A 24938-nucleotide genomic window follows, 5' to 3' on the forward strand; every position below is an offset into this window, starting at 1 on the left:
TCCACAGTGGTGACCCAGCTCTAGAAACTGGAGGCTGAAGACCTGGGGGTGGCGGGGTAGATGGAAGTTGGATAATGAGTTTGGCTCTGGGATTTCGGGATTTGGAGTGTGTGCAGGCCTCTGTGTGTGCATGTGCCTGTGCATATGTCCATGTGTGTGCAGCTCTGTGCACATGTGTGTGTAAGTAGATGTGCCTTGGGTTCCTGTGTTTGCTCACATGTGTGTTTGTACATGACCTGTGAGTGCATGTACAGCTGTGGGGCTTGTGTGATGCATGTGCACATCTATGCGTATGTCTGTGCATGCATATCTGTGTTCACACGCCTATATGTGCATGTGTGTGCGCGTGTGTTTCTGTGTGCGTGTGCCTGTGTCCACCTTTATCCCTATGTAACTGTGTGTAAGTACAGATGCCTGTGTGTCTGTGTACACACATGCCCATGTACAGCTGTGTCTGTCACTGTGTGCATGCCCACAAGCGTGCTTCCTGTTGTTTAGCGGCAAAGCCTCTGACTCGCCCTTACACAATTAGAGGAATTCCAGCCATCCCAGGGACAGGGCCTGGACCGCCCTGGGAAAACGGTTCCTCTGGAAGGGATGGGAATGTTTCCTTTTATGGTAGCGTGGGCCGTTGCTGCTCAGGACTTGCCAGCACGTGCAGGTACATTCTTGCCTGCTGTGGGCTGGTGAGTAAACACGCCCGCAGCTGGGGCAGGCCGCGGGGAGCTGTGGTGGGGGCAGGGAGGCCTGGGAGGACAAAAATGTGTGTTCCACACCCTTACTGGTTGCCACGCCGTTGTTAGGGAGCAAGAGATGTTCCCTAGCCTGTAGTTCCTGCCGCCTCCTTCCCTTCTGTCTTCCCGTCTGTCCTATCAAGGGCTGATCTCGGTCCTTGCTGTGCAGCCTTGATGGACTCCGTCTTACAAGACGAGGCGGGGCAGCCCTGGAGAGCAGGGTGTGGGTGTGTCTGCGTCCCTCTCTGCACCCCACCCCACTGACACTTCCTGGGGGCTGGGGCTGAGGGCAGGGGCAGCTGCCCCTTTTGTTGGTTGTGAGGTTGGTTTTTCCTTCTTTCTGTCCGGACTCCCTCTTTCTCACCAAATGACCAGCAGATGGGAGAAGAGATGGTAGTCAGCGCCCAGGCCACGAGCTGCGGAGGCCCCGCTCGCTAGACAGCTCACCTCAGGAAGGGCTGGTGTCTACTAGTGTCTAGCAGTAAATCCGTCTCCTGAGGCCATGCACGCAGAAAGCCATGAGTCATTCTCCCAGTGCCTAGTCATGCATGGCCCTGACCAGGCGCCGTGAGCCACCGAGCAAGCCCTTCACACATCGCCAGCATCCGTGTTTCTACACAGTTCTGATACCACGTCAGCAGCCACAGGTGCTCCCCTGGCCTGACAGTGCCACCACCACCCATCACGGTGTCCTCCCTATGGGAAGCAAGTAGACAACCCCCACTCGTGGAGCTCACGCTATTTACGCGGGGCCATGTCAGGTCCATTTATGTGTCATTTCTCCCCCTCACACACACGACACAGTATTTGTTAATTGTTTATTTATCAAGAGAAATTATTCCTTAGCTCACATATTTGGTTTTCATCATTCAGGAACACAGGTCAGTGATAAACTGCTTTGTAATTCAACCCAAATAAATTCTTTCTATTCCAAAATCACTTTGCACTCTGAAAGATACCAGCCTTCCTCATCTCCTCAAAATCTTTTCATGGAATCATACTTTTTGTAGAAATCTGTGTATACCTTCTTTCTTGGTTGAGCCACAGCAGATTTATAGAAAGCTGCAATGCCCAGGATACAGCGAGTGCTCCAACAGTATGAAATTGCAGGTGCCTGGCCAGAAGGCCACCATCTGAGGCTTCGTCCCAGCACTGGGAGCCGTGGCAGTTTCTGTCCTTGACAGGGATGTCAACCTCCACACGTCCTTCCTGGCTGATGGAGAAGTGGATTGCCTAACGCGTTGTTTCCATTTTTCAAAACAATGCTGTGAGGGGGTTCGGGACGTATCCACTTTGTGGATGCAGAACCGAGACTCAGAATTAAATACCTCACGCAGCTCACACATGAGTAAGTAGCCTGATGCTGGACTTAGGCTGACTTGACTTCGGGGGCGTTAGATGGGGTGGGATAAGAAGGGAAGAAAATGAGTCTGTATTTTCAGCTGTTGCTTAAGATTGGACACCCAGGACTGAACCACATCGGCCCAGATGCCCTAAAGCATTTCCGCCAAACTTCGCTTTCAAAGACTGGGCATTGCTGTTCCTCCCGCAGCCAAGGAGGGTGCGTGTTTATAGCCTTACCTGTGAGTGGTTCATGGAGCCGGGGATGGCTGCCGAAAGTTCCCAACACCCAGGCCTGGAGAACAGGTTGTCACAGAAACTCGTCAGGAGCTGTCATTCTTTCTAAGCTGCCTCTAAACTCGATATCACTTGCCGGACACCATGCTGGTGTGTTCACACGTGTTGTCCACGTGTATCCTCGTCCCACGCTGTGGAGGAGGGGTTGGGGCTGAGAAAAAGCTGTGCACCTGTCCCGGGTCTCCCGCTCTGTGCGCGTCTCACCCGGGGCGGTCCCGTTGCAAAGCCAGGCCTCTCACGCCTCCTCCCCCAGCCTCTTAAACGGTGCTCCCGCTGTGCCACAGGCCTTGTTTCTAAGCCTCACCCCCAGTTATGAACACACAGGGCTGGCCCACCTCCGCTCCCAGGAAAGCAGACTCCTGGGAGCTTTCCACACGTTGGTTTTCGTGAGGTGGGAGACAGATCTATTTCTGGTTTTATCGGGGTGGGGTGGGCAGCGGGGGTGGGTATTCTGAGCTCCTGGGAGGCAGGAACAGCTGCCCAGTGGCACTGCCACCTGCAGGTGCTCCTCCGAGTGCAGCGTCCCATCAGCCTGTGTTGGCTGTGAGGGCAGCGTCTGAGGCTTCGTGCTTCTCGTCTGGGAAATGGGCGGCTCTTTGGGAGCCGGGGGTGGCGGAGGCTTTTGTATGAGGCAGAAGCGAATCTCGTGTCTTCTCCGTTTCTTTCAGATCGAGAAGATCAGTCCATTTTGTGCACGTAAGTGTTTCTCCGCCTGGGTGGCGGTTCATTTCACCCCCGATCTGTTCTTAGGCTTGAGGACTCCTACCAAAAGCTCGGTTGAGGAGTTCCATTCCCAGTCCGAGGGCCCCTCCTCCACTTCCCCAAGGGACAGGACTTAGGCTTGTGTGTTTACTACTCAGTGGTCCCACAGCACAGATGAACTTGATTTCAAGGCCAAAGAATTAATTGGCCTCCCTCAGAGGAGCCAGTGGGCTGGCAGGGGTGGGGTTCATGGCAGAGGAAAGCCAAGTGTCTTCTCAGCAAAGCACAGCTGGGAACCAGTGGCCTCTCCCCAGCTTCTGAGCAGATGGCACTCCTTCCGGTCTGAATGGTGGCTTTCTTTACCTGGACTTAAGTGGACACTGGGGCTTCTCATCCTCTGAACTTAACACAGAGAGCAATAAACTCCATTGCCAAGGGAGTTAATGCTACAGAACATTCCTTCAAGTGACCTTTCAAAGGAACATGTACAGGGCCTTTGACCTCTAAGTCAACAGCTGCCTAAAGCTGATTCCTAAAACATTTGGATCTGAAGGCTGCCAAGTGACCAGGGCAGCAGTGGATGTAAGTTTACTCTTGTGCGGCCCCTGGAGAGCCATGGGAAATGGACTGAGGAGGATTCCAGAACTCAGCATTTATTTGGCTGTCCCCTTTTCTGCCAGCTGGTGGTGGGTCCCCCAGGGGCAACCAAAAGAATGGCAGATGGAAGGCAGTAGAGCAGTGAGAAGAGACAGAGTTCGAGGACGGGGCCACGTCTGACCCCAGGGTTTCCTTGACTCTCTTGACAGGGGCGAGTCTGGAGCTGGCAAGACGGAAAACACCAAGAAAGTCATTCAGTATCTGGCTCACGTGGCCTCCTCACACAAGAGCAAAAAGGACCAGGTGAGTGCCGTGGCCTTCTGCCCTGCTGCCGCTTGCCGGCCTTTGGGAGGGTGATGAAGGAAGAGCACTTAATGATCATGGCTTTGGCTTTACGTGCTTTTGGGAATGAAGCAGAAGATGGGCCTACTTGGTGGATGTGACAGCTTAGCCATCTTGAGAGTGGCCCGGTGGTAGCAAGCCCATCCCGCCCTTGGCCTCCCAACCTTCTGAGCTGCTATGGAAACTAGAGACATCTGGGGTTTGCACAGCAGCACTCTTGGCATTTGTAGTGCTGCGTGGCCTCCACTCCGAGGCTGGAAGAGAGAGTCCAAGACTTGGTTCTCAAGCTGATGGAGGCTTGCAAGGTCTCGGCAGTACTGTGTTTGAATCAGTTTCTTTTCCCTGCTGTTGAAATGCCTCTGGGTGGACAACCCCCAGTGAAGAGAGAAAGGGCAATTGGAAAGTCATCTCACTTCCATTTTTTTCCCTCTCCCTCCTGGTGGATTATGGTGGAACCAGCAGCGTCCTGGCTAGGTGAGCTGCACGTTTGCTGCACGTTCTGCACCGGGAATGCGTGTTCTGCCCATCGTGTGCCCTTGGAGTCTATTTCGTTCTAAGCAGCTTTTCACCACACACCGTCGTCACTTTCTGCAGCTAGAACTCTTCTTTTAGGCTTATTAGCTCACTGACTGTCTTGGGAGGAGGGGCAGGTGTGACGCACAGTGACCTCTTGTGCACTCTGAAATGACGGCTCCTGCAGAATGGGGATGGGCCTCGTCACCTAGCTTTTCTCAGAAACTCTGGTCATGCCCAGATTTCCCCACAGCGCATGACAGCTGTCATGCCCTATGCAGAGCCCTGACCCCGGCACGGTGGAAGGGGACTCGCTCTCCTGGAGCCCCACACGGTCAGCCGTCCAGACCAATGCTGATGGCTGGCCGCCCTCACCTGCCACCACCGTGCTGGTCGGAAGCAATGCTGGGCAGGTCTCACGTTGGAGTGTTTCGGAGGTTGGGGGCTTCAGTCTTAAGCATGACTGTGGGGTGCTCTCTCTCTTTCTCTGAAGCACACATTCCTTAACTTCCCTTAAGTGCCAGTGGCGTCCCCTGAAGCCACCAGGGGAACTGCCCCTCTCGTGGCTCCACCTCACTGGCGTGCCGTGTGCAGCGTTCCTAAGTAAGTAGGGGCGTGAGTCTCTGCATGCAGATATGGGGTGCGTCCTGCAGATGTCCTAAGGAGCACAGTCTTCTGGAATCGAACCAAAAGTAACTTTCCACGTGCCAAGCTTCTCAAGACATTCGGAATCTTTTTCCGTGGGGCGTCAGGAGTTATATTTAGAAACTAATAAAATTTCTTTTTCTCTCTCTCTCTCTCTCTCCACATCCCCCATTTTCCATTCTTTTTAGGAGGCCTATTTTAAAAACAGAGCTGTGAGGTTAGGAGTTCTGTAGCTGTGGTTTTCCACCTCTGAATTTGCAGTAAAATCCATTTCCCAACTATTTATTGAATGTCTAGTATGTGACTAGTTCTCAGGAGGGTGACATTTGAGCCCCTGCCCTGGAGGACAAGAGACAGGACCACAGAGAGCAGTGAAATGGACCCCTGTGCCTTGTGTCTGGGGCTCCAGCCGTAGAGGGGAAGGTGGGCCCCCAGCACTCAGTGAAGACGGCGAGGGGGTGGGGGAGGTGATAGTGGGAGCAAAGTCGTCCAAACGTGGTCTGTGGTGGGCACCCTGTCCCTGGCTCTGAGTCCAGCTAGAGTGATTACATAGGTTGCTCCCGGCTTCAGATCACTGGGCCCTCAGCGTGAACGGCCGTTGGCCAGTTTGGTTCATTTCCTTGCTTGAAGCTGTACTGTGATTTACCACATACAGCTGGGACTCAAAACACTCTTGAACTCGATTTGCTGGGCTTATGTTTGGAGGCCTGCTGTGGCACCCTCTGGGAGTGAGCGCACTCTCTCTTGCTTATAGTGGCCGAGCTGGTCATCCCAGGGCCACCAGACAGGGTGTCCCAACCTCGCCTTGCTGTGAGGAGGCCAGGGTTGGCCAGGGCTTCAGGTTGGCAAAACAGAGCTTGGGCGAAGGGACTTTCCAGGTAGACGTCTGTAGTCTGAACAGTGACCTCGGGACACCCCGCCATGTTTTGTATGCACTAGAAGCCTTTCGGAAACCAGATGGGTAATCCCAAGCTTCATGAGCATTCAGTCATTGCACATTATGCAGATTTCATTGAAAAAGAAAAGTCTCTCCTGTGCCCATGTCATTGTCAATTAAGAAAAGCCCTAGGGTAGTCATCACCGTTGTCAGCAGGGACTTGGCTCTGGAATCCGGAGCGGTTGCTCCCGAGTTGGCCGGGCCGTCCAGCTTTCCACAGCAACAGCGAGTGTGTGGCCCCAAACACAGGCCTTAGCTTTGCTTCCAAGCCAGGGCAGGCGCAGGCTCGGGTAGGGGCTCCCTTCTGTCTGCGGGAACAGGAGCGCTGGCCCAGCCTGGCAGCCTGGCCTGTGCTTTGAGAGGAACGTTTCGCTGGGTGGGGAGCAGCTCACATCCAAATCTGGCTCCGTGGGCTGCCTCGGCTGACTGCCCAGGCCCACCCAAGGCCTGTGGGTGGGAGCCTGGCGTCCCGTTACCGCTGAGCCAAGCACACATGTAGAACCTGCTCTGTGGGCTTGACTCCTGCCCCTTGGCCTGGCCCTGCCGGCCCTCCTTCAGGGTCAGGGCACTGGAGTGACACCTTCGTATGTATAGGAGAAGCCCTGGCCTAGGAGGAGGCTCTGCTGGGTCCCCGTGGTCTCTGGTGGGCTTCCAGCCTGGCTCTGCAGACAGGCCTCGTCTGTGGCAGGTGTGCCCGGAAGGTTGGAGTTCCTGACTGTCTGGGAGCTCCTGCTACTACCAGTTTTTCTTTTCATCACTCGTGGGCAGCCACTATTCACATGAAATCCTGGCTTGACTCCAGCCTTGCTAATAGATACAAAACCTCGCCTGGCCCTTGCGTGATGATCTTTCCCCCAGAGGGTCCCCAGGCATTCAGGAGAAGGAGGTCCCTGTTTTCCTCAGCCAGTGTCAATTGTCTCCTGGCCTGCTGGGGAGGGCGATGGCTGCTGCCAGAGCCGCTCTGACCTGACAGTAGAGTTCCCACGTGGGGCAGGGGTAGGTCGGGGGACGTGACATTGGCTGACCAGGGTTGGGTAGGAGACTTGAATCTGACCACCCACTTTGCTGGTTGACAGCTGGGTGACCTTGGGTGGATCCTTCCCCCTCCCTCAGCCTCAGCTTCCTCTTCTGTGACATGGGGCACTCTGTTCTGCCTCCCCAAGTGTGGTGAGGACCAGGAATAAGAAGGCATTAGGGTACCTTTTGTCAACCACAGAGGACCGTGCGCCTGCCAGCGGGATTTATTGACATTATCAATAAGTAGCTTGGAACCAAAGTGCTTCTGTTGATCATGTGCCCCCCACCTGCGATGGTTGGGGTAGGTTTAGGGGGTGGCATGGCAGGGGCCAGAACAGAAAGTGAATTGTTTATTAGGACACACATGACATGAGCATCTGCCTTTCATGGACCTGATTTCCTCGTTTCCTTTTCCTATGAAAAGAAGAAAACAACGTGGGGATGAGAGGCAGGGAGGGTGGTGAGAGGCGAGTGTCCACAGGATGGAGACAGCTGTCCCAGAGAACGTCTGTGCCACCACCTCTGCTCTCAGTTCACCTGCTGCTTTCAAACGAGTCCTGCAGGGCTGGCCATGGGCCACTAGTGCCAGGAGCCGAGGGAGTTTGGAGTTTCGAGTTTCCTGCTTTCCCTCTAGGCCATGGAAGTAAGTTCAAACTGGTCAAGGTTTCCAAAGTCCTGGCAGGAAGGTCGCACTGTGACAGAGGGGCCCAACCAAGGCTGGCGTGGCACCATCGGAACCCAGCTGGAAGGCTCCGTTCCTGGTACTTTGGGCCTGCTGACACGGCTCTGCCACTGTTCCCCGTTCCTGACAGGGCAGGCTCAGCAGCCCAGGCCCCTGCCTGGCCTTCACTGTGTCTCTGGATTCCTTGTAGGGTGAGTTGGAGCGGCAGCTGCTGCAGGCCAACCCCATCCTGGAGGCCTTCGGGAACGCCAAGACCGTGAAGAACGACAACTCCTCACGCTTCGTGAGTAGCACGTGCGGCGCTGTGGCTCTCGGGATGGAGGGCCCTTCCCCTGCCCAGAGCTTTGGCACAAACTGCCTTGGGCCTGGTCCTCTGCCCTAGAAAAATGAGGACGGTTCACACTTGGTGCTCCTGTCCTGTTGCACGCAGCGGGCTGGATCAGATTCTAATCAGTGGACACCGGCGCTGTCCCCCTTAAGGAAGGTGGCCACATGTAGCTTCTTTAGCCTCCCTCGTAAAACGTAGAAAAAAGCCAGTGAGGGAGCCAGGAGTTACCTACCAATGCCCCAGGATGTCCTGCTGTCACCAGTAGCCATTCAGTGCCCAAGACCAGGTCAAGCAGTGAGGAACACTTCCAGACAGCTGGGCGCCCCTCCTTCCCCTCTGGAGGAGCCTGGGCATGAACTCAGCTTGTCCTGGGCTCCCAGCTCCTGGCTTCAGGCAGTGTGGCACCCCTGAGTCCTGAGTGCCCATGCAGTGTGGGCGTTCCAGACCCTGGCCTGGCACAGGGCACTGCCTCTTGGTTTTCTCCCTCTAGGATGTCCCCAGCTGAGGTAGGTAGAGATGGAGGCTCGGGCCTCCCTGCTCCCTAAGGTGGGACTCAGATCCCTTACCTGTCTTTTCTCAGGGCAAATTCATTCGCATCAACTTTGATGTCAATGGCTACATCGTCGGAGCCAACATTGAGACCTGTATCCTTGTGGTTTGGTGGGACAAAAGTTCTGGTTCTGGAGGGGAGGGGCTGACCTCCATAGAGAATAAGCTGCTTCCTGATTCCAGTACTTTCCACCTTGCGGGCCTGTTCTGACATTGCCTGCGTGGAGTTGGGAAGACTACCGGGATAAGCTCATTGAAAACCCAATGCAGAGTTTAGGGCTTTCTTTGCTAAAGGATAAGGTTCTGCTTAGAATGAGATGGAACTGTTGAAAATCGCCCAGTGTGGACCCCAGAGGGTGGCGCGTGGGTGGTGCTCTCCCTTACGCAGCGTTACAGCCTTTGCTGTGTGAGGTTCTAATCTGTTCACCTGCAAGGAGGAGACCCTCTAAACAGACAAGGCTCCCAAGGGTGTGAGCCCCTCTTTTGGACAAGCAGTACCTCTCGAAGGTTAGAGCCAAAGCAGTTTGCTTCAGCTTTGTTTTGCCGTTTCACGTCATGCTTTCTTCCTGGTGACGTTCAGTTCCTTTTGACGGGAACGAGAGGAAAGTGGATGGGTTAGCCTCCCTCCAGCTGGCGTCGCTCCTTAACGTTTGTGAAGATCTTTTGGAGAAATCTCGTGCTATCCGCCAGGCCAAGGACGAACGGACCTTCCACATCTTCTACTATCTGCTGTCTGGGGCCGGGGAGCACCTGAAGAGTGAGTAGTCGGCCTGCAGCCTGACACTGGGGCAGCCAGGCGCCGCATCTCCTGCCAGAATTGGGCCACTCACGCCACTTGGGAAATGAAAACCGTGGCCTGGGTTTGGGGCAGGACAGGTGCGAATGACTGCTGTTCTCCAGGCCATCCTAAGGACTTGGCCTTCTGTTTCTGAGCATGCCAGAGGAAAGCCAGGCAGGTCGCGTGCAGAGCTACAAATCACGGGCCCTGATGCTCTTCTGTGCCACGTGTCAGAGGCTCACGCACTGGGGCCAGTCGGCGTCCTGGCTACTTCGCAGCTTCCAGGGCGGCTCGGGGCTCAGGGGCTGTTTCCCAGTCTCCCAAACCTTCCGGGCACAGCGCTGACTGGAGCCCCTGCTTTCCACACCTCACAGCCCACCCTTGCTCTCTACCCCCAACAGCCGATCTCCTGCTGGAGCCGTACAACAAGTATCGCTTCCTGTCCAACGGGCACGTCACCATCCCCGGGCAGCAGGACAAAGACATGTTCCAGGAGACCATGGAGGCCATGAGGATCATGGGCATCCCAGAAGAGGAGCAGATGGGTACGGGCTGGCCCTCCTGGGGATCAGGGGCTAGCCGTCAAGCCCTCAGGGCAGTGGGGCAGTTGGCGGGGGGCTGGGGAGAGCTTCCTGTCAGCTCTGACTCTCGGGGAACCCCGTGCAGGCCAGGAGGAGGGCCTTCTGTGTGCAGGAAAATGGTACCTCAGATGTGAGCTTCAGGGTCATTCGTTCCTGGTGGCACCACAGACATTTACGCAGAAGGGGACAAGGGCACGTGTTGACAGCCCAGGCCTGGCTCCGTGCTGCGGCCCTTGCCATTCGCTGAAAGTAGAATATTCGTGCTCTATCTCGGTGGAGCGTGTAAGAGGCTGGGTGTTGCATAGCAGTATGGAGCCTGCCTGTGTCTTCTCAGCTCCCCAGAGGGAGGGTGAGGAGGGCCGTGTGTCCTCCGCCTGCTTGAGGCTTTAGTCTGTAGAAAGGTGGGGGGTGGGGACAGTGTACCCTGTTCTCTAGCTGTGTCTTCTTTGGAGTAGAGCAAGGGTTGGGGCCGGCGTCCCCTCAGCTCAGCCACAGGCAGTACGTGGAGTGAATGGGCCTGCCTATGTCCAGTAAAACTTTAGTTACAAAAGCAGACACGGACCCCGGGCTAGAGGCATGTCCTTGATCTGGCTTTATAAGTGCTAGGAGTGTTGACAGAGCTCGTGTCTGAGCAAAGGCTGCCTGAGCTGAAGGCTGTGAGAGGCCTGTGAGACAGCGAGGTGGCGGGCCCCCTAGGGCAGCTGGGCCCACCACGTGCCGTTAGAGCAAGACCTGGCACCCCTGTGGCCCCAGGAAGTGTGGGCCCCCGGCTTGTCTTGCTTAGGGATCCCTGGGCAAGTGCCCACCCCCACTCGGGGCTTATCCCAGCCCATGTCTGCTTCTGAGTGGCTTTGATTGCACTCCAAAGGCATGCTGCGGGTCATCTCAGGGGTCCTGCAGCTCGGCAACATCGTCTTCAAGAAGGAGCGGAACACCGACCAGGCGTCCATGCCTGACAACACAGGTACACCTGGGGGCCTCTCATGGACAATACGGGGTCAGGTGCCTGGACGTGGATTTACTCAGGAGAAAAAGTCTTGCAGAAATTACAGATACTCTTCTCTTTTTGACGTCAGGTGTGTTTATAGCTATATATCATTGGGTATTTTTTGTGCAGATGTAAACTACACATAGACATGACCCTGCTTTTTCTCACCCGAGTACGTATCAGTATGAGTTAGAAAAACTCGTGGTCATGTAGACCAGGCCTCCCTCATTTGTTCCGAGACCAAACCATTAGTTACTAAAACAGTGATTTCTGCTCTTGCTCCAGCTTCACGTGAGCCTTGCCCACGGACGTGTTGGGATCGTGAAGTGATGTCCTTCCTGCATCTGACTCAGCCACTACTGTTTCCTTGAGTCGCTGCAGATGACCCCATTTAAGTTATTTAGTCTCCCTCTCCTTTTTTTTTTAATAACAGATTTCATCAAAGTTATTCAATCTTTTTTTTTTTTTGAGATAGAGTCTCACTGTGTTGCCTGGGCTAGAGTGCCATGGCGTCAGCCTAGCTCACAGCAACCTCAAACTCCTGGGCTCAAGTGATCCTCCTGCCTCAGCCTCCCAATTAGCTGGGACTACAGGCACGCGCCACCATGCCCAGCTAATTTTTTTCTATTTTTAGTAGAGACAGGGTCTCGCTCTTGCTCAGGCTGGTCTTGAACTCCTGAGTTCAAACGATCCGCCTGCCTCGGCCTCGCAGAGTGCTAGGATTACAGGCGTGAGCCACCGCGCCCAGCCAAAGTTATCCAATCTTAACCCCCTTTAGGGTCTCTAAAGGATCTAACACATGCGTGTGTGGATTGTAAAGGATGCTCCTGCGGGACCGTGTGCTGTTCTGTCCCGCAGCACTGGGGAGGGCCTGCCTCCTCCCAGTCCTGTTTTTGGGTGGGGACCCGATGTACACCGTGAAGTACACGGCCGAGGCTGCGCAGGGGAAGCGGTGCTGGGGCCTCCGGTTAGGACGTGTTCCTCCCTGCCCTTGGGCTCAGTGGAGGTGAGGGCTGCCGTGCCCCCGGCCCACACGTGGCCACGGAGTCTGAGGGGGAGCTGGGGTTCATGGCCCTGCTCAAGAAGGGCCGGGGTTCAGTTGTCCTGGTAGTGACTGCTCAGTCGCCACCACAGCTTTCTTCCTCCTGCTCCCAGGGTAGGCAGAGGGACTCATTCCCTTGGTTCTAATTAAAGCTTATTGCCCCTCCCTTCTTTACTCTGAAAAATATTAGCTGCCCAAAAGGTGTCCCATCTCTTGGGTATCAACGTGACCGATTTCACCAGAGGCATCCTCACCCCACGCATCAAGGTGGGACGGGATTACGTCCAGAAGGCCCAGACTAAAGAGCAGGTATGTCCTCTGGGTCCTCTGTGGCCGGGAAGCCGGCTGCCTCCTTGGCAAGCATCCCACAGTGGCAGAGTCGCAGGCTTTTCGGGGCCGTCCACTGTCAGGCACTTTCACGTGGCCCCTCCTGCAGCCCTCAGCAGCCGGAGCGCAGGGCGGCATCACCCCGTCTAGAACACAAGGAGGCTGGCCCTGGAGAGGGTTAGTGACGTGCCCACGGCCTCACGCCTAGGAAGCGCTCTCTTCAGGCTGCATCTGCCGCTTCACATTGAGGCGGTGTTTAGGCTGATTGGCCGTTGACGATGGAGGCACGTCCTGTCTGGTGTAAAGTGAGAACTTGATGTCTCTGTAGCCCGACTTCTTCTGGTGCCAGGGTGGTGGCACCCACCATCCTCGAGCTCATGCCAACCGGCTATTTCTCCACCACCTGCTATCTTGCTGCATGTGGTGAGAGATGAACAGGAGTCTTTGCTCAGTTGTGCCGGACGGACGTGCCTGCCTTCCCCAGGAGCCCCGGTCACTGCCAGTGCAGAACACTGTCCCCCTCTGCTGGGATTTCTAGTCTTTGTCATGGTGCCAGTCCCATTTCTTAAAAATTCTTCTGAGTTCATGTTGGTTAATCCTTTCTGCTAAGGGCACCACCCACTGTCCCCTACGCTGGGTGGCTGACAGCCTGAGGATGCTTCTGTGCAGAGCCAGCGCTGAGAGACAGGAACATTGTTTTCAAAAGACAATGTGCATAATTATTGCCAACTGTTCATTTCCCTAATAATTAAGGAAGAACCTTTATTTTTTCATTACAAAAAGCAATGCTACATGAATTCTTAAGAAAATACAGAAAAGTCAAGAGAAAGAAAAAAATTGCCATAGTCCTAACCAGTGATGATGATTTCCTATGAGGCTTTTTTTTTTTTTTTAACTTAGTTGTCACTGTGCCCTTTTATCATGGAGCTTTTCAAACACATACAAAACAAAGTAGCAAGAGTGGCATGCAGAGCTCCGTGTGTCCTTACCATGCGGCAGCGTCAGCAGTTACCAACTCATGACCAGTCTTGGTTCATCCTTGATCTTACCTTCCCTCTTCCCCCAATTGCATAATTTTAAAGCAAACCCTGGCCATCTTTTTCTTTCTTTTTTTTCTTTTTCCTTTTTTACAGCTTCCCATCTGAGTGTTGGGCGTCTTATTATTTCTGTAAATAATGTGTTCCCATTTTATTTTGAAAAGGTTTTTGCAAATGTCTAAGTTTATTGTGCCCATATTGTTGGATATTTAGGCTGTTCCAACTGTTCTTCATCATACATTACACTGCGGCGAATATATTTGTGCATGAAGTGCTTCCTGCACCCATATTTAGGACTGTTTCTTTGGGGGAGGGCCCCAAAAGTGAAATTATAAGGGCAAAGGGCAGGAGGGTTTTAAGACTCCTTGTGCCTGACACTCGGTTCCCCTATGTGTCCCCCAGGCTGACTTTGCCATCGAGGCCTTGGCCAAGGCCACCTACGAGCGCATGTTCCGCTGGCTGGTGCTGCGCATCAACAAAGCTCTGGACAAGACCAAGAGACAGGGTGCCTCGTTCATTGGGATCCTGGACATCGCCGGCTTCGAGATCTTCGATGTGAGCTTCACCTCTGTGGCCCACCTCGCCGCCTCCTTGGCCTCTTGGCCGCCTTCTCCTTGGCTGGGAATCCTCTTTCCCGTGGTCCTGCAGCGGGCAGAGTTGCCATCTGCTTTGCATGGAGACATCAGTTGGGTGTATTGAAAGAGACTTCTCATTCTCAGCCAGAAACGCTGGAGAGAATGGGACCTTTTAGATCACGTTCTTGGAGGCTTCATGGGCAGGTCTTCCTGGTCACTCTTCCGGCAGATACTTACTGAGCGTTGGTACAAGACATTGTCCCTGCCCGTAAAGACTCTGAGGTCTAGTAGGAAAAACTGGTAATTACAGTAGATTAGAGGTTCCTAACCGAGGGTCCATAGTAGATTTCAGAAGAGCCATGACCTGAGATGGGGGAAAAATTACATCTTAATTTTTCACTAACCTCTCATTGAAATCATGCATTTTTGTCAATTGCGAATTGGGCAAACTACACACACCATAATTTTCTTTTTTTTTTTTGGAGACAGAGTCTCACTCTTTTGCCTGGGCTAGAGTGAGTGCCGTGGCATCAGCCTAGCTCACAGCAACCTCAAACTCCTGGGCTCAAGTGATCCTCCTGCCTCAGCCTCCCAAGTAGCTGGGACTACAGGCATGCGCCACCATGCCTGGCTAATTTTTTTCTATATGTTTTTAGTTGGCCAATTAATTTATTTCTAATTTTTAGTAGAAACGGGGTCTCGCTCTTGCTCAGGCTGGTCGCGAACTCCTGAGCTCAAACAATCCGCCTGCCTCGGCCTCCCAGAGTGCTAGGATTACAGGCGTGAGCCACCGTGCCTGGCCTCACACACCATAATTTTATTCGCAGTGCTTGTGATCTGTCACTGACGGAAGTTAGATATTTTCCTATCACATTCCAGTTGTTGGGGAGATCTGACAGTATCATTTACATTCATCTCTACCTCACAATTGTGGAAGTTTTTGTTAACAAAACTCGTTCTTATTAATAAGGAAACACAAAATATTTTCTCTGTCACTATATTTTGATAATTATGTTTCAGCCTAACTTCTTTTGTTTGTAATCTATTTGATGCATTTTAAAGCATCATTCTGAAAAGGCTTTACCAGACTGCTAGAGAGGCCCATGGCCCTAGAAAGCAAAGGATACCCACTGCTGGGTGTGGTAAGGCCAGGCCCAGAGCCGTCCAGGCTCTAGAGGCAGCAGACTGAGGTGCCCAAGGAGGCCTCCCTCCTTCTCTACCCTACCCTCCTTCTCTAGGGGCTCGTGGCCTCATAGAGGGTTGGCATCCCTGACACTGTCTCCCTCCCTGCAGCTGAATTCCTTCGAGCAGCTGTGCATCAACTACACCAACGAGAAGCTGCAGCAGCTCTTCAACCACACCATGTTCATCCTGGAGCAGGAGGAATACCAGCGCGAGGGCATCGAGTGGAACTTCATCGACTTTGGCCTTGACCTGCAGCCCTGCATCGACCTCATTGAGAAGCCAGTAAGAGCCAGGCTTGCTCTGACCGCACGTCTGCCTCTGGCCTGTCCCTCGGGGGCACCTGCTCCTCCCCTGCTGCTCTGTGCTGGTGGTGGAGGTGTCCAGCACCTCTTCCTGCTGGTGCCACCTGGAGGACTAAGCCTGGGGGTGTAGATCCTGTGCCTGGAAGGCCTGGGTGCCTCCCTTAGAGGAGACGCTCTGGGTGGCAGCTGCAGCCAAGCAGCCCAGCTGACGGGGTGGGGATGTGGCCGGGGCCCAAGCCAGTCCCAGAAGACCACCCAGCGTCCACCTGAGGGGTGGGTTCAATAAGCATCTTCATCTTAAAGAAGCAGCCATGCGTTTACATAGTAAGGTTCTATCCCCAGACGCTTTCACTGTAGCTCGCAATTGTGCAGAGCCTGGGTGTCGAATGCTGTCCCCGGGTGCACATACTGAAGCTTGGCCTGTCCCCCGTCAGAACCAACATAGCACTGGAGCTTCTGTCCCCAGCATTCGCTGTTCGAGAATGGTTGTAGCTAGAAAGCCTTTCCCCTTTCCCAAGCAGTTGACATTTAAAGCTCTTGCCAGGTAGACACTGGGCCACCTGTTTGTGCTTCAGGTTTGGGGGCCGTGTGCTCTGTAACAGCCTGAGCTGTTTCATTTTCTGGATTATCTCTTGACTATAGTTAAATGCACTGAACTTAACATTCTTCCTGGAGGCCTGAACTGCCGGAGTGTATGTACATCAGAGTTGTATAGGTTACATACATTACGTTAATTAATCAGGCCTAGAACAAAGTTTGTTCATTTTGAAACAATTCACTTTTGGGATGAGTTTTTTTCTTTTATCAGTTGAACTTTCTATTTAACAAGAACCCACCTGGTTTCAAGTTTTGTTAGACAGTCTCTCTGTAGTGGCTGAATCTGCTTTCTTGTCTTATAAATTCAGTGTACAGAAGGCTGTTGGCTCTGGACTCTTTCTCTTCCTCAAGGGGCTCCCCCTAAGCACTGTGTTTCATCGTTGAGCTGCCCAGACGCAGCATGTGGAGTGGCGTCTCCAGTGGCAGGACCAGGGATGCGTGTTGAGGGCGGCCTCCTGGGCAGACCCCAGCACACCCCGGAGCCAGGCTCTCTGGGCAGGTCAATAGATCAGCACTTCTCATCAAACCCGGAGAACCGCGGTGGCTACTTGAGTGTAAAGATGTCTCAGCCACCGCCTAGATCTGAGAAGTTTCTTTTTAAAGTAGAACTCTTGAATTGAGTGCTTTTTTCCTATAGGGGAGAGCGCCACCCACCTCTGTGGGGTTCTGACACCCAGGCTTTGGCTTGCCACACGGGCGGGGTGTGCTCACCTGTGCCAACGCTGTGCTTCTTCCAGGCAGGCCCCCCTGGCATCCTGGCCCTGCTCGATGAGGAGTGCTGGTTCCCCAAAGCCACTGACAAGAGCTTCGTGGAGAAGGTTGTGCAGGAGCAGGGCACCCACCCCAAGTTCCAGAAGCCCAAGCAGCTGAAGGACAAAGCCGATTTCTGCATCATCCACTATGCTGGCAGGGTGAGGAGAGCTCCCAGGAAGGAGCGGAGTCGATTCTCTCTGGGACCAGGAGCCAGCAGCTCCGGGGGTGGGAAGATACGGCCAGAGTGTGGTTCTTGTCCAGCGATTCATCCAGTAATGTGGCCGGTGGCAGTAATTAGCATTCACACAGCCTGCAAAGCACCCTCACACAGTACATGTTGTTAGAAACGTGCAACACGCCACTGTGGTGTTCAGGCTGGTTGCCGCAGTACTGTCCTGTACGCCCATCTTCCAGGCGTGGAGATTTGGCTAAAGGCACAGAGTTTGACTTAGAGCTCTGTCGCTCATAAGCTGTGTGACTTTGGGCTAATTACGTACCTCTCTGAGCCTTGGTTTTCTCATCTGGAAAAGGAGAGTGACCACCCGCCATACAGGGTTACACATATTCCACGAGCTCAGGAAGCCCCATGCCTGGCACAGGTCAGTGCTCCAGTCCAGGGTGTCTCAACCTCACCACTGCGGACACCGGGGGCCGGAGCGTTGTTGTGGGGCCTGTCCTGCAAGTGCTAGAGTGTTAAGCAGCATCCCTGGCTTGGCCCACCGGAGTGAAGAGTCAGGAGCACCTTCCCTAGTTGTGACAGCCAAAAATGTCTTCAGACATTGCCAAACATGCCCTGTTGTGGGAGTAGGGGGATTGCCCCTGCTTGAGAGCCACTGCTGCGCGTGACAGCTGCTGTTGCCCAGGCAGCACAGCCAGCAAGTGGCAGACCTGCCCTCAGCACTTACCGGGCAGACACCTTCCTGGTCCACATGTGTTGGGGCTCAGGCCCAACTTACTCCATAGAGGTCCGTGCTTAGACACAAAGTTCTGTGTTTTTGCATGAAGTCCCTAACAGTTAATCGTAGCCCAAACACATAATTAGTCAGGGGCGGAGCCATCTCCTCAGCAGTGGCTGTCAGCGAGGAGTGCTGGGAGCTTCCGCACCCTGTTCCCAAGCCACATGCGGTCCAGCGCCAGGCTCCAGTACGTGGCCCCTGCTGCCCGGCCTCGCACACTTAGCTGATCTGGTTCCTGAGGCTGCAAAAGCAACTCGCTTAAAACTTCCCTTGAAAAAAATAATAGAGCCAAAAACACTGTTTATACACTTACCCTAGGAATGCTTCCCAAGCTCATTTCCATTCCCCCTTTGAGAAACGAGTGTGCTCTTCAATGCAGAAGCTCACAGGACAGCTTTTACTGTAGTCGCATTTACAATGCTGAAAAGCGGGGACATCTTGAAGCCCAGCAAGGGCTACACGAGGAAATCAGCCGTGGTGCGTCCACACTGGGCCTGCGCTGTGGCAGCTAAAAGGACAAGGGTGCTGGCCGTGCCGAAGTGGGAGGGTCGCCAGGACGGCTCCTAGGGAAAGGGAAAGCAGCACACGTTCGCCTAAACGCTGGAAGGGGCCGGAAGAGACCAGCTCCTCTGGGCTGCAGTTGCTAGGAAGAGGGAGGCCCAGGCGGCCTGCTGCTCTCTTTATGTTGTTCTGGGACTTTGTGCAATGAAAATATAACGTTATGTTACTTGTTTTATTAAGATTACATTTCCAAAAAGATAAAACTAGTACATGCTTATTAGAGAAAATATGGGCATTCAGAGCCGGGTGTGGTGGCGCCTGCCTGTAGTCCTGGCTACTTAGGAGGCTGTGGTGGGAGGATCACTTGAGCCCAGGAGTCTGAGTCCAGCCTAGGCAGCATACCAAGACCCAGTCTTAAAAAAAGAAAGAAAATGTGGACATTCTAAAAAGACAAAAAGCAAAAATTACTTGTCTTTGACTAAAAAGAACTATTTATTAACGTTTTGTTGTATGTGCTTCCAGGATCATTTTCTTTGTTCATATTACCTAAAAAAAAAAAAAAATTAAAGAGATTCTATTTTCTTAGCTAACCCCCCGTTGGGTGTTCGCTGTCACACACGATGCCACCGAGAGTCTGGTAGACGCCACATTGCTGTCATCACTCACCATTTCCTTCCTGGGGCTGGTGACGCTGGGTCAGAGGGTGTTCACGTTTTCTAACTTTTCCGCTCGTGGGTGAGCTTGTCCTCTGGAGAGGTCCTGAGCGCTTGTGTCCTCAGAGCAGCTTGTGATCCAGGACTCTCTGGCTCTCCCAGGTGGATTACAAGGCCGACGAGTGGCTGATGAAGAACATGGACCCCCTCAACGACAACATCGCCACGCTGCTCCACCAGTCCTCCGACAAGTTCGTCTCGGAGCTGTGGAAGGATGGTACGCCCCTTGCACTACTCCGCCCCTGCCTCCCGCGGCTGCAGCCGGTCACCCTCCCACCTTCGCAGCGGGCCGAGCTGCAAAACAAGGGCAGTGCCTCCCCCTCTGGCGCGAGCCACGTGGATCCTGTCCTCCGTAGCTCCCACAAGAGAGGTCTCCTCGCACCGCAAGGGAGAGGCGGCCCTTGAGCATGCAGTGCAGCCGTTTCCTCCCGGGGCAGAGTGCTGCTCCAGGCATGCCGGCCGCACACAGCCGGGGTGCTTTCCACATGTGGGAAGTCACGAGGTGGCCCAAAGCCTCGCTGCGTAGGTTTCCAGCCCCCGCCCCCATTGCCTTTCCACCTCTACTCCTTGTAGGCTGGTTGCTTTGGAGTTGTTCTTTTTAATTGTTTCTGTTGGTTTCTCCCCTTCCTCTGCCTGGGTTTTGCTTTGACCTCTCTGTTGCAGAGCTGCAGAGCACTCAGAGAGCCTATTTCTATCAGCGCTTTCCCATTCTCCACCTAGAACCAGGTGACTGGCCACCGAGCGGTGTCTCTTGTGTGTGGTGCATCTGAAGCTGTGCAAGAAGCGCTTCTGCGAGTTTTCCCACCGCCCTTGGCTCTCCTGCCTGCCTGCGCCCCTGGTCTGCGCCTGGGCTGCTGGGCAGGCTCCCCCACCATGTCCACCGCAGGCCTCTGGTAGAAAACCGGACAAGTGAAGGGATGTGTGTGGATATTTGAGAACTCCATGTTATCATCTTAAAACAAAAAAGAATTGTTTAAAAATTCATAACCTCCTTAGAGCTCCACTGTCAAAGGCAGCATCTCACTGCTTGAACGGCTGCATGTGTCTTGGCGTGAGGTCTAGGCCTGTGCACGCTGCCCTGTGTCTGCGTCTGGGGCTGAAATGGCGTTTGTGTGTTCACTTGGCACTTGCTCAGCAAGGGCCGGCGCCACCTGAACCAGGTGCTCTGGGGGGCAGGACACACTCAAGTAAAAGGACCAGTCACTGTGGGACCACAGTGCCCGTCCTCTGGACAGCCCAAGTGGCTTTCACAAGTCACTGCTGCCAGGAAAACTTCAGTAGCCAGGAATGTTGGCCCTGTGCTGGGTGCATAGGTCAAAGATGCCTCCCGTTTTAATTGGCGGGTTGTAGGTTCCGTCCTCACTCCTGGCTTCTGTCTCAAGCAAGTGTCCTTTTTGCTATCCTGAAATAAGTCAAGAGAGATCTGTCCACAAAGGAACAGGAAATGGGCTTTGTCACAGAATTCTTAACTTTCACATCCAATAAGAGAGGGCTTCAAGGTGAACATTAGCTCTTGCTTAAAACTGCTCTCAAATCGCTGGCCACCTTGGTTGGTTTGTTTGCTTGCTTTTGTTTTTCACCTTGGAGGATGAAGTTCATTGCCTTGCTGCTGGGCATGGGCTCGAGTGATGAGGGTTGCTTCCTCTGAGGGTTGCTTTGCGTGATAAAGACCCGTGAGCCAGGAGACAAAGTGAATGGAAGACTGTGAGGAGATCTCAAACTTTGGGATACTGTGGTCAATAACTGTTATTTGGAGCTCTCTGTTTCTACCTCAAGTGCTGCTGCTCTGGGTCCCTGGTGTAGAGACCTCTGCATAAACAGAGGGACTCTCGTGGGGTCCTGCGGACAGTGGCAGAGTGGCCTTCGAGCACCTGCCTCCTGCCTCAGCCCAGTGCTCTTGGGTAAGGGTCAAGGCCAATGCAAATTCAATATACTGATTTTTTTTTCAACTGGGACATAAACTACAGGATTCTATAACAGGTTTTAACATCTCTTCAGAACTGGGCTAGAGGAATTCTCACCATGCCAAACCACATTACTAGCTTTATTGCGTCTCTTTGGGAATAGCCAGGTGATAGGAAGATGAGGTAGCCTCGGTGGACTTACTGTTCCCCCCTTGGCTTCCTGCTCAACATTTGGAGTCGATCTTAGCACCCTGTGTAGGTTCCAGGCAGAAGGCGCCCTGCTATTCCATTCTGTCTCCCACCTTCTTCTGTCCTGACGTCTGTCTGCCTCTCTCCTGCCCACTCCGCCCCCAGTTGGGACTGCTGGGCGCTCACATGCTTTCCTGTGGCCTCCACAGTGGACCGCATCATCGGCCTGGACCAGGTGGCCGGCATGTCTGAGACAGCGCTGCCCGGGGCCTTCAAGACACGGAAGGGCATGTTCCGCACCGTGGGGCAGCTCTACAAGGAGCAGCTGGCCAAGCTGATGGCCACGCTGAGGAACACCAACCCCAACTTCGTCCGCTGCATCATCCCCAACCACGAGAAGAAGGTGCAGCCTCGGGGTGGGGTGGCACGGGCAGGGCACGGCTGTGCGGGGGCCCTCAGCCTTTGTCTGCGCCCCCAGCGGAAGTGATTCCAACCCCCAAGGCACGCATAGAGCCCTTAGTCAGCCCGCAGTGGAGTCCCTCTGCAGGTCGGCTCTGCGGTTGGCTTAGGAGATGAGCTGCGTTTGTAGCCTGCGTTTCCTGTGGGTTACACTGTGTCATTGTAGCCGCTGTCAGACCTGGGTGCTTTGACTTAGCTGTCAAAACCCGTGGGCTGCAGTGACTCCCTCCCCTCGGCTCTTGCCCTGTAGGGTTCACAGGGGCCCGACCGACTCTTCTCCGTCGGTCCCTAAGTACAGAGGTAGGACCCCGTGCACGTGTTTTCTTCCCTAGGCCGGCAAACTGGACCCGCATCTCGTGCTGGACCAGCTGCGCTGCAACGGCGTTCTCGAGGGCATCCGCATCTGCCGCCAAGGCTTCCCCAACAGGGTGGTCTTCCAGGAGTTCCGGCAGAGGTAAGCAGGGCCCGGACGCACCTCCGCCAGGCCTGGCTGCACACGGACCACGTCCCAGAGGTGGGCCGATTCCTGGGAGGGAGCTCGGCCCAGGAACCGCTGCACCTTGCACGCAGAGCTAGGGGCGGCCGGCTCCTCACATGTGCCTCTCTGTTCCGCTGTGCGTGAGTGGAGGCCGCTCTGTGTTATTACCGAGATGGAAGTCATCGTGTTAACTTTCACTCCTAGTGAGCGAGGGCCTGCTGCTCTTTCTACACTTAAAGGAGCTATGAAAAGAAATTTTAAAAGACTCAGCCAGAGCCTTGGGTATTAAAGGAACTTTATGGAAATGGAAGTCATAAAGTACGGTAGCTTCTTGCTGTGTGTGCGAAGACAGTGACGCTGCCCTATTTCTCTAAGGACCGTGTTAGTGTCAATTGCTGCTGTGACACAGCCCTTTATTTCTTGGGCCGTTCCTGTTTATTAGCAGCTTCTTGCTGCATCCCAGGGAAGCTATGAGCTTGGCCCTCCCGAGGTTACAGGCGAGGGCGATTAGCAATTAGTAAGCCCAACCTAAAACTCACCCGTGCGTGACTGCAACCATCCAACACGAGTTTCCATTCAGTTTCTGGAAAATACCAACCCTCCCTTGTGTCAGCCTAAGAAAATTGCAGGGTGGGATTTGCCAAACGTCTTCTTTCCTTAGGAGAATTTGTGAAGAGAATTCTACTACTTCTGCGCTGCAGGGATGACCCTCGTCTCTCACGTATGTTCTAGGCCACGCAGAATTGAAACAAGGGGTAAATGAGCAGATTTCTCTTTCCTTCCTCAGATACGAGATCCTGACACCAAATTCCATCCCTAAGGGCTTCATGGACGGGAAGCAGGCGTGTGTGCTCATGGTGAGTTGAGCTGCCCTCCCCGCCTCTCTGGACCACTCTCTGGGTGGCCCTTTGGCCGGTGAGCACCACATGGCCAGAGCTGTCCTACTGGACGGGCACCCTTTGGTCACGCCCAGGTTGTGCCGTCCCTTCTGATGGTCTAGTTCTGACTCTGCCGGCACCCTGGGCGGCAGCCCTTGGGTAGTCATGGGTGGTGCTTGGCACCAGGGCAGTGGGAGGAGAAGAGAACCGCGGCCGTGGCAGGGCTCTGATGTGGGATGGCCTTTTCCGTTCGGGAACATTCTGCTGCTTTCTTGCTCACATCTCCTCAGATCTTCATGCTCAGTGAGGCGGGCCGGGCAGCTCAAACCAGGGCAGCAGGCCCGGAGCACTGCGACCCGCCCAGAGCCACCAGAGTCTCTGCTTCTCGACATCTCCTCCCTCCCTTGCTTCCCCGTGGCCGTGGCACGGTGCTGGACGTGCCCCCCACGCTCTCGAGTCCGGGTGCACAGTGAAGGCCCTGCGGTGACTCGGTGCCGAGTGGGGGCTGGATTCCCCCTCGTCCTTTTCCACTTTGCAGGCGTTCTGTTGTTGCAGGCATATCTCTGCCTTTTGTCTCATTTTACTTTGCGTTCTTTCTTTCTAAAGAATCAGACAGGACAGGCTAGCGAGTGGGGAGTTGGTGGGAGGAAAAGAACAAAGAGAAGGAAAAAATTCATCACTATGTGACAGTGAGACTGGGGACAGGAAAAAGGAGGGAGAGGAGAGAGCTCCCTGCTCCAGGGTGCTCGACAGCTGTGGGAACGAAGGTCGGGGGTGCGCCTCCAGCCGTGTCCGGGGCCGCCCTCCCCACAGAGCTGTGGCTCGCTGCTGGCCAGGTGACTTGTGTGTCCTCCTGCAGGTGACCCTCTCAGGCCTGGTTATGAGCGAGGGGTGGGGAGTGAGGATCCCGTGTTGCCTCTACCTCCCCTGGTCTTCCGTCCTCCTACCGGGGCTCTTCCAGGACCACCAGGGCCATTCTTAGGCACCAAAGGTCTCTTAGACCCCACTTACCTCGCTCATGGCACTGCCCGTTTGGAGCTTGTTCCGGATCCCTTCCCTCCTGGGCAGGGGACAGACAGACACACATGCCCTTGCCTGTGGGCTAACGAGAGAGCCTGGCTGTCGCTGGTGTTGCTCAGGAGCAATAATGACGCTAGAAGGTACTCAGCGCTCAGCATACGCTTGACCCTGTACCACGCAGTTTCTGCGCGTTCTCTTGTTTAATTCCCACAACCCTACTATGAAGGTGCCACCATTATTAGCTTTGTGTGTTAACTCTTTTTTTAAATTAAAGAAAGCATTATTCCCATTTCACAGCCAAGGGAACGTGGCCTCATCGAGGTTAAGGCCCAGGGTCACCCCGCTAGCGTTTGATCCTGAGCCCGATCTGGAGCACGTGACAGTCCCTGCCCCCAGCTGTGGAGTGCGATTCCAGCATGCAGAGGGGGGAGGTAGAAGGGAGAGAGACCTTTAAGTTCCCTGTAACCCCGAGGTTCGGTGTCTCTCTGCAAGTGTGACTTGTGCCCTGCCCTGTGCTGGGGCCCGTGCCTCTGGGCCCCACTTTCCCTGGCACCGGTAAAGAGGAGCAGCAGCCGGCCGAGGGCCTCCTGGGACTGGCCACTGTCTCTCGGCCCCTCCCTGCCGCGAGGGCTCCGCAGTGGCTCTCGGTAACCAGCCTGCGCTTTTCCATCCAGATCAAAGCCCTGGAGCTCGACAGCAACCTGTACCGCATTGGCCAGAGCAAAGTCTTCTTCCGGGCCGGCGTGCTGGCCCACCTGGAGGAGGAGCGGGACCTGAAGATCACTGACGTCATCATAGGGTTCCAGGCCTGCTGCAGGGGCTACCTGGCCAGGAAGTGAGTCTCAGGAGGCCCCCCCGGCCCCATACACCAGGCCCTGCCGAGCCCTCCTGCTGCCGAAGAGCACTTAGCCAGAGTGGTCTAGGGCACCTGGTGCCAAGCCCGTGCCTGCTGGGAAGGCCCACGTGGCTCTTCCTATACCCTCTGCTCCTA

At 54.4% G+C, this 24938-nt stretch overlaps 1 protein-coding gene across 1 annotated transcript in view; it reads left to right on the forward strand.

Annotated features, from left to right (window-relative positions):
• The window catches only part of MYH9 (myosin, heavy chain 9, non-muscle), a 91924-nt gene that overhangs the window by 48864 nt on the left and 18122 nt on the right, over window positions 1-24938 (forward strand). The window contains exons 4-19 of the mRNA XM_012638092.1: window positions 3041-3068; window positions 3881-3974; window positions 7998-8090; window positions 8716-8779; window positions 9343-9441; window positions 9864-10007; window positions 10912-11007; window positions 12264-12382; window positions 13840-13992; window positions 15306-15479; window positions 16834-17007; window positions 19122-19236; window positions 21322-21515; window positions 21904-22025; window positions 22837-22906; window positions 24622-24782. Of these exons, the coding sequence (XP_012493546.1) occupies window positions 3041-3068; window positions 3881-3974; window positions 7998-8090; window positions 8716-8779; window positions 9343-9441; window positions 9864-10007; window positions 10912-11007; window positions 12264-12382; window positions 13840-13992; window positions 15306-15479; window positions 16834-17007; window positions 19122-19236; window positions 21322-21515; window positions 21904-22025; window positions 22837-22906; window positions 24622-24782 (1900 nt within the window). The remainder of the gene's footprint in view (window positions 1-3040; window positions 3069-3880; window positions 3975-7997; window positions 8091-8715; window positions 8780-9342; window positions 9442-9863; window positions 10008-10911; window positions 11008-12263; window positions 12383-13839; window positions 13993-15305; window positions 15480-16833; window positions 17008-19121; window positions 19237-21321; window positions 21516-21903; window positions 22026-22836; window positions 22907-24621; window positions 24783-24938) is intronic.

Source organism: Propithecus coquereli, unplaced genomic scaffold, assembly GCF_000956105.1.
Source record: "Propithecus coquereli isolate 6110/MARCELLA unplaced genomic scaffold, Pcoq_1.0 Scaffold126, whole genome shotgun sequence".
NCBI classification, from domain to species: Eukaryota; Metazoa; Chordata; class Mammalia; order Primates; family Indriidae; genus Propithecus; species Propithecus coquereli.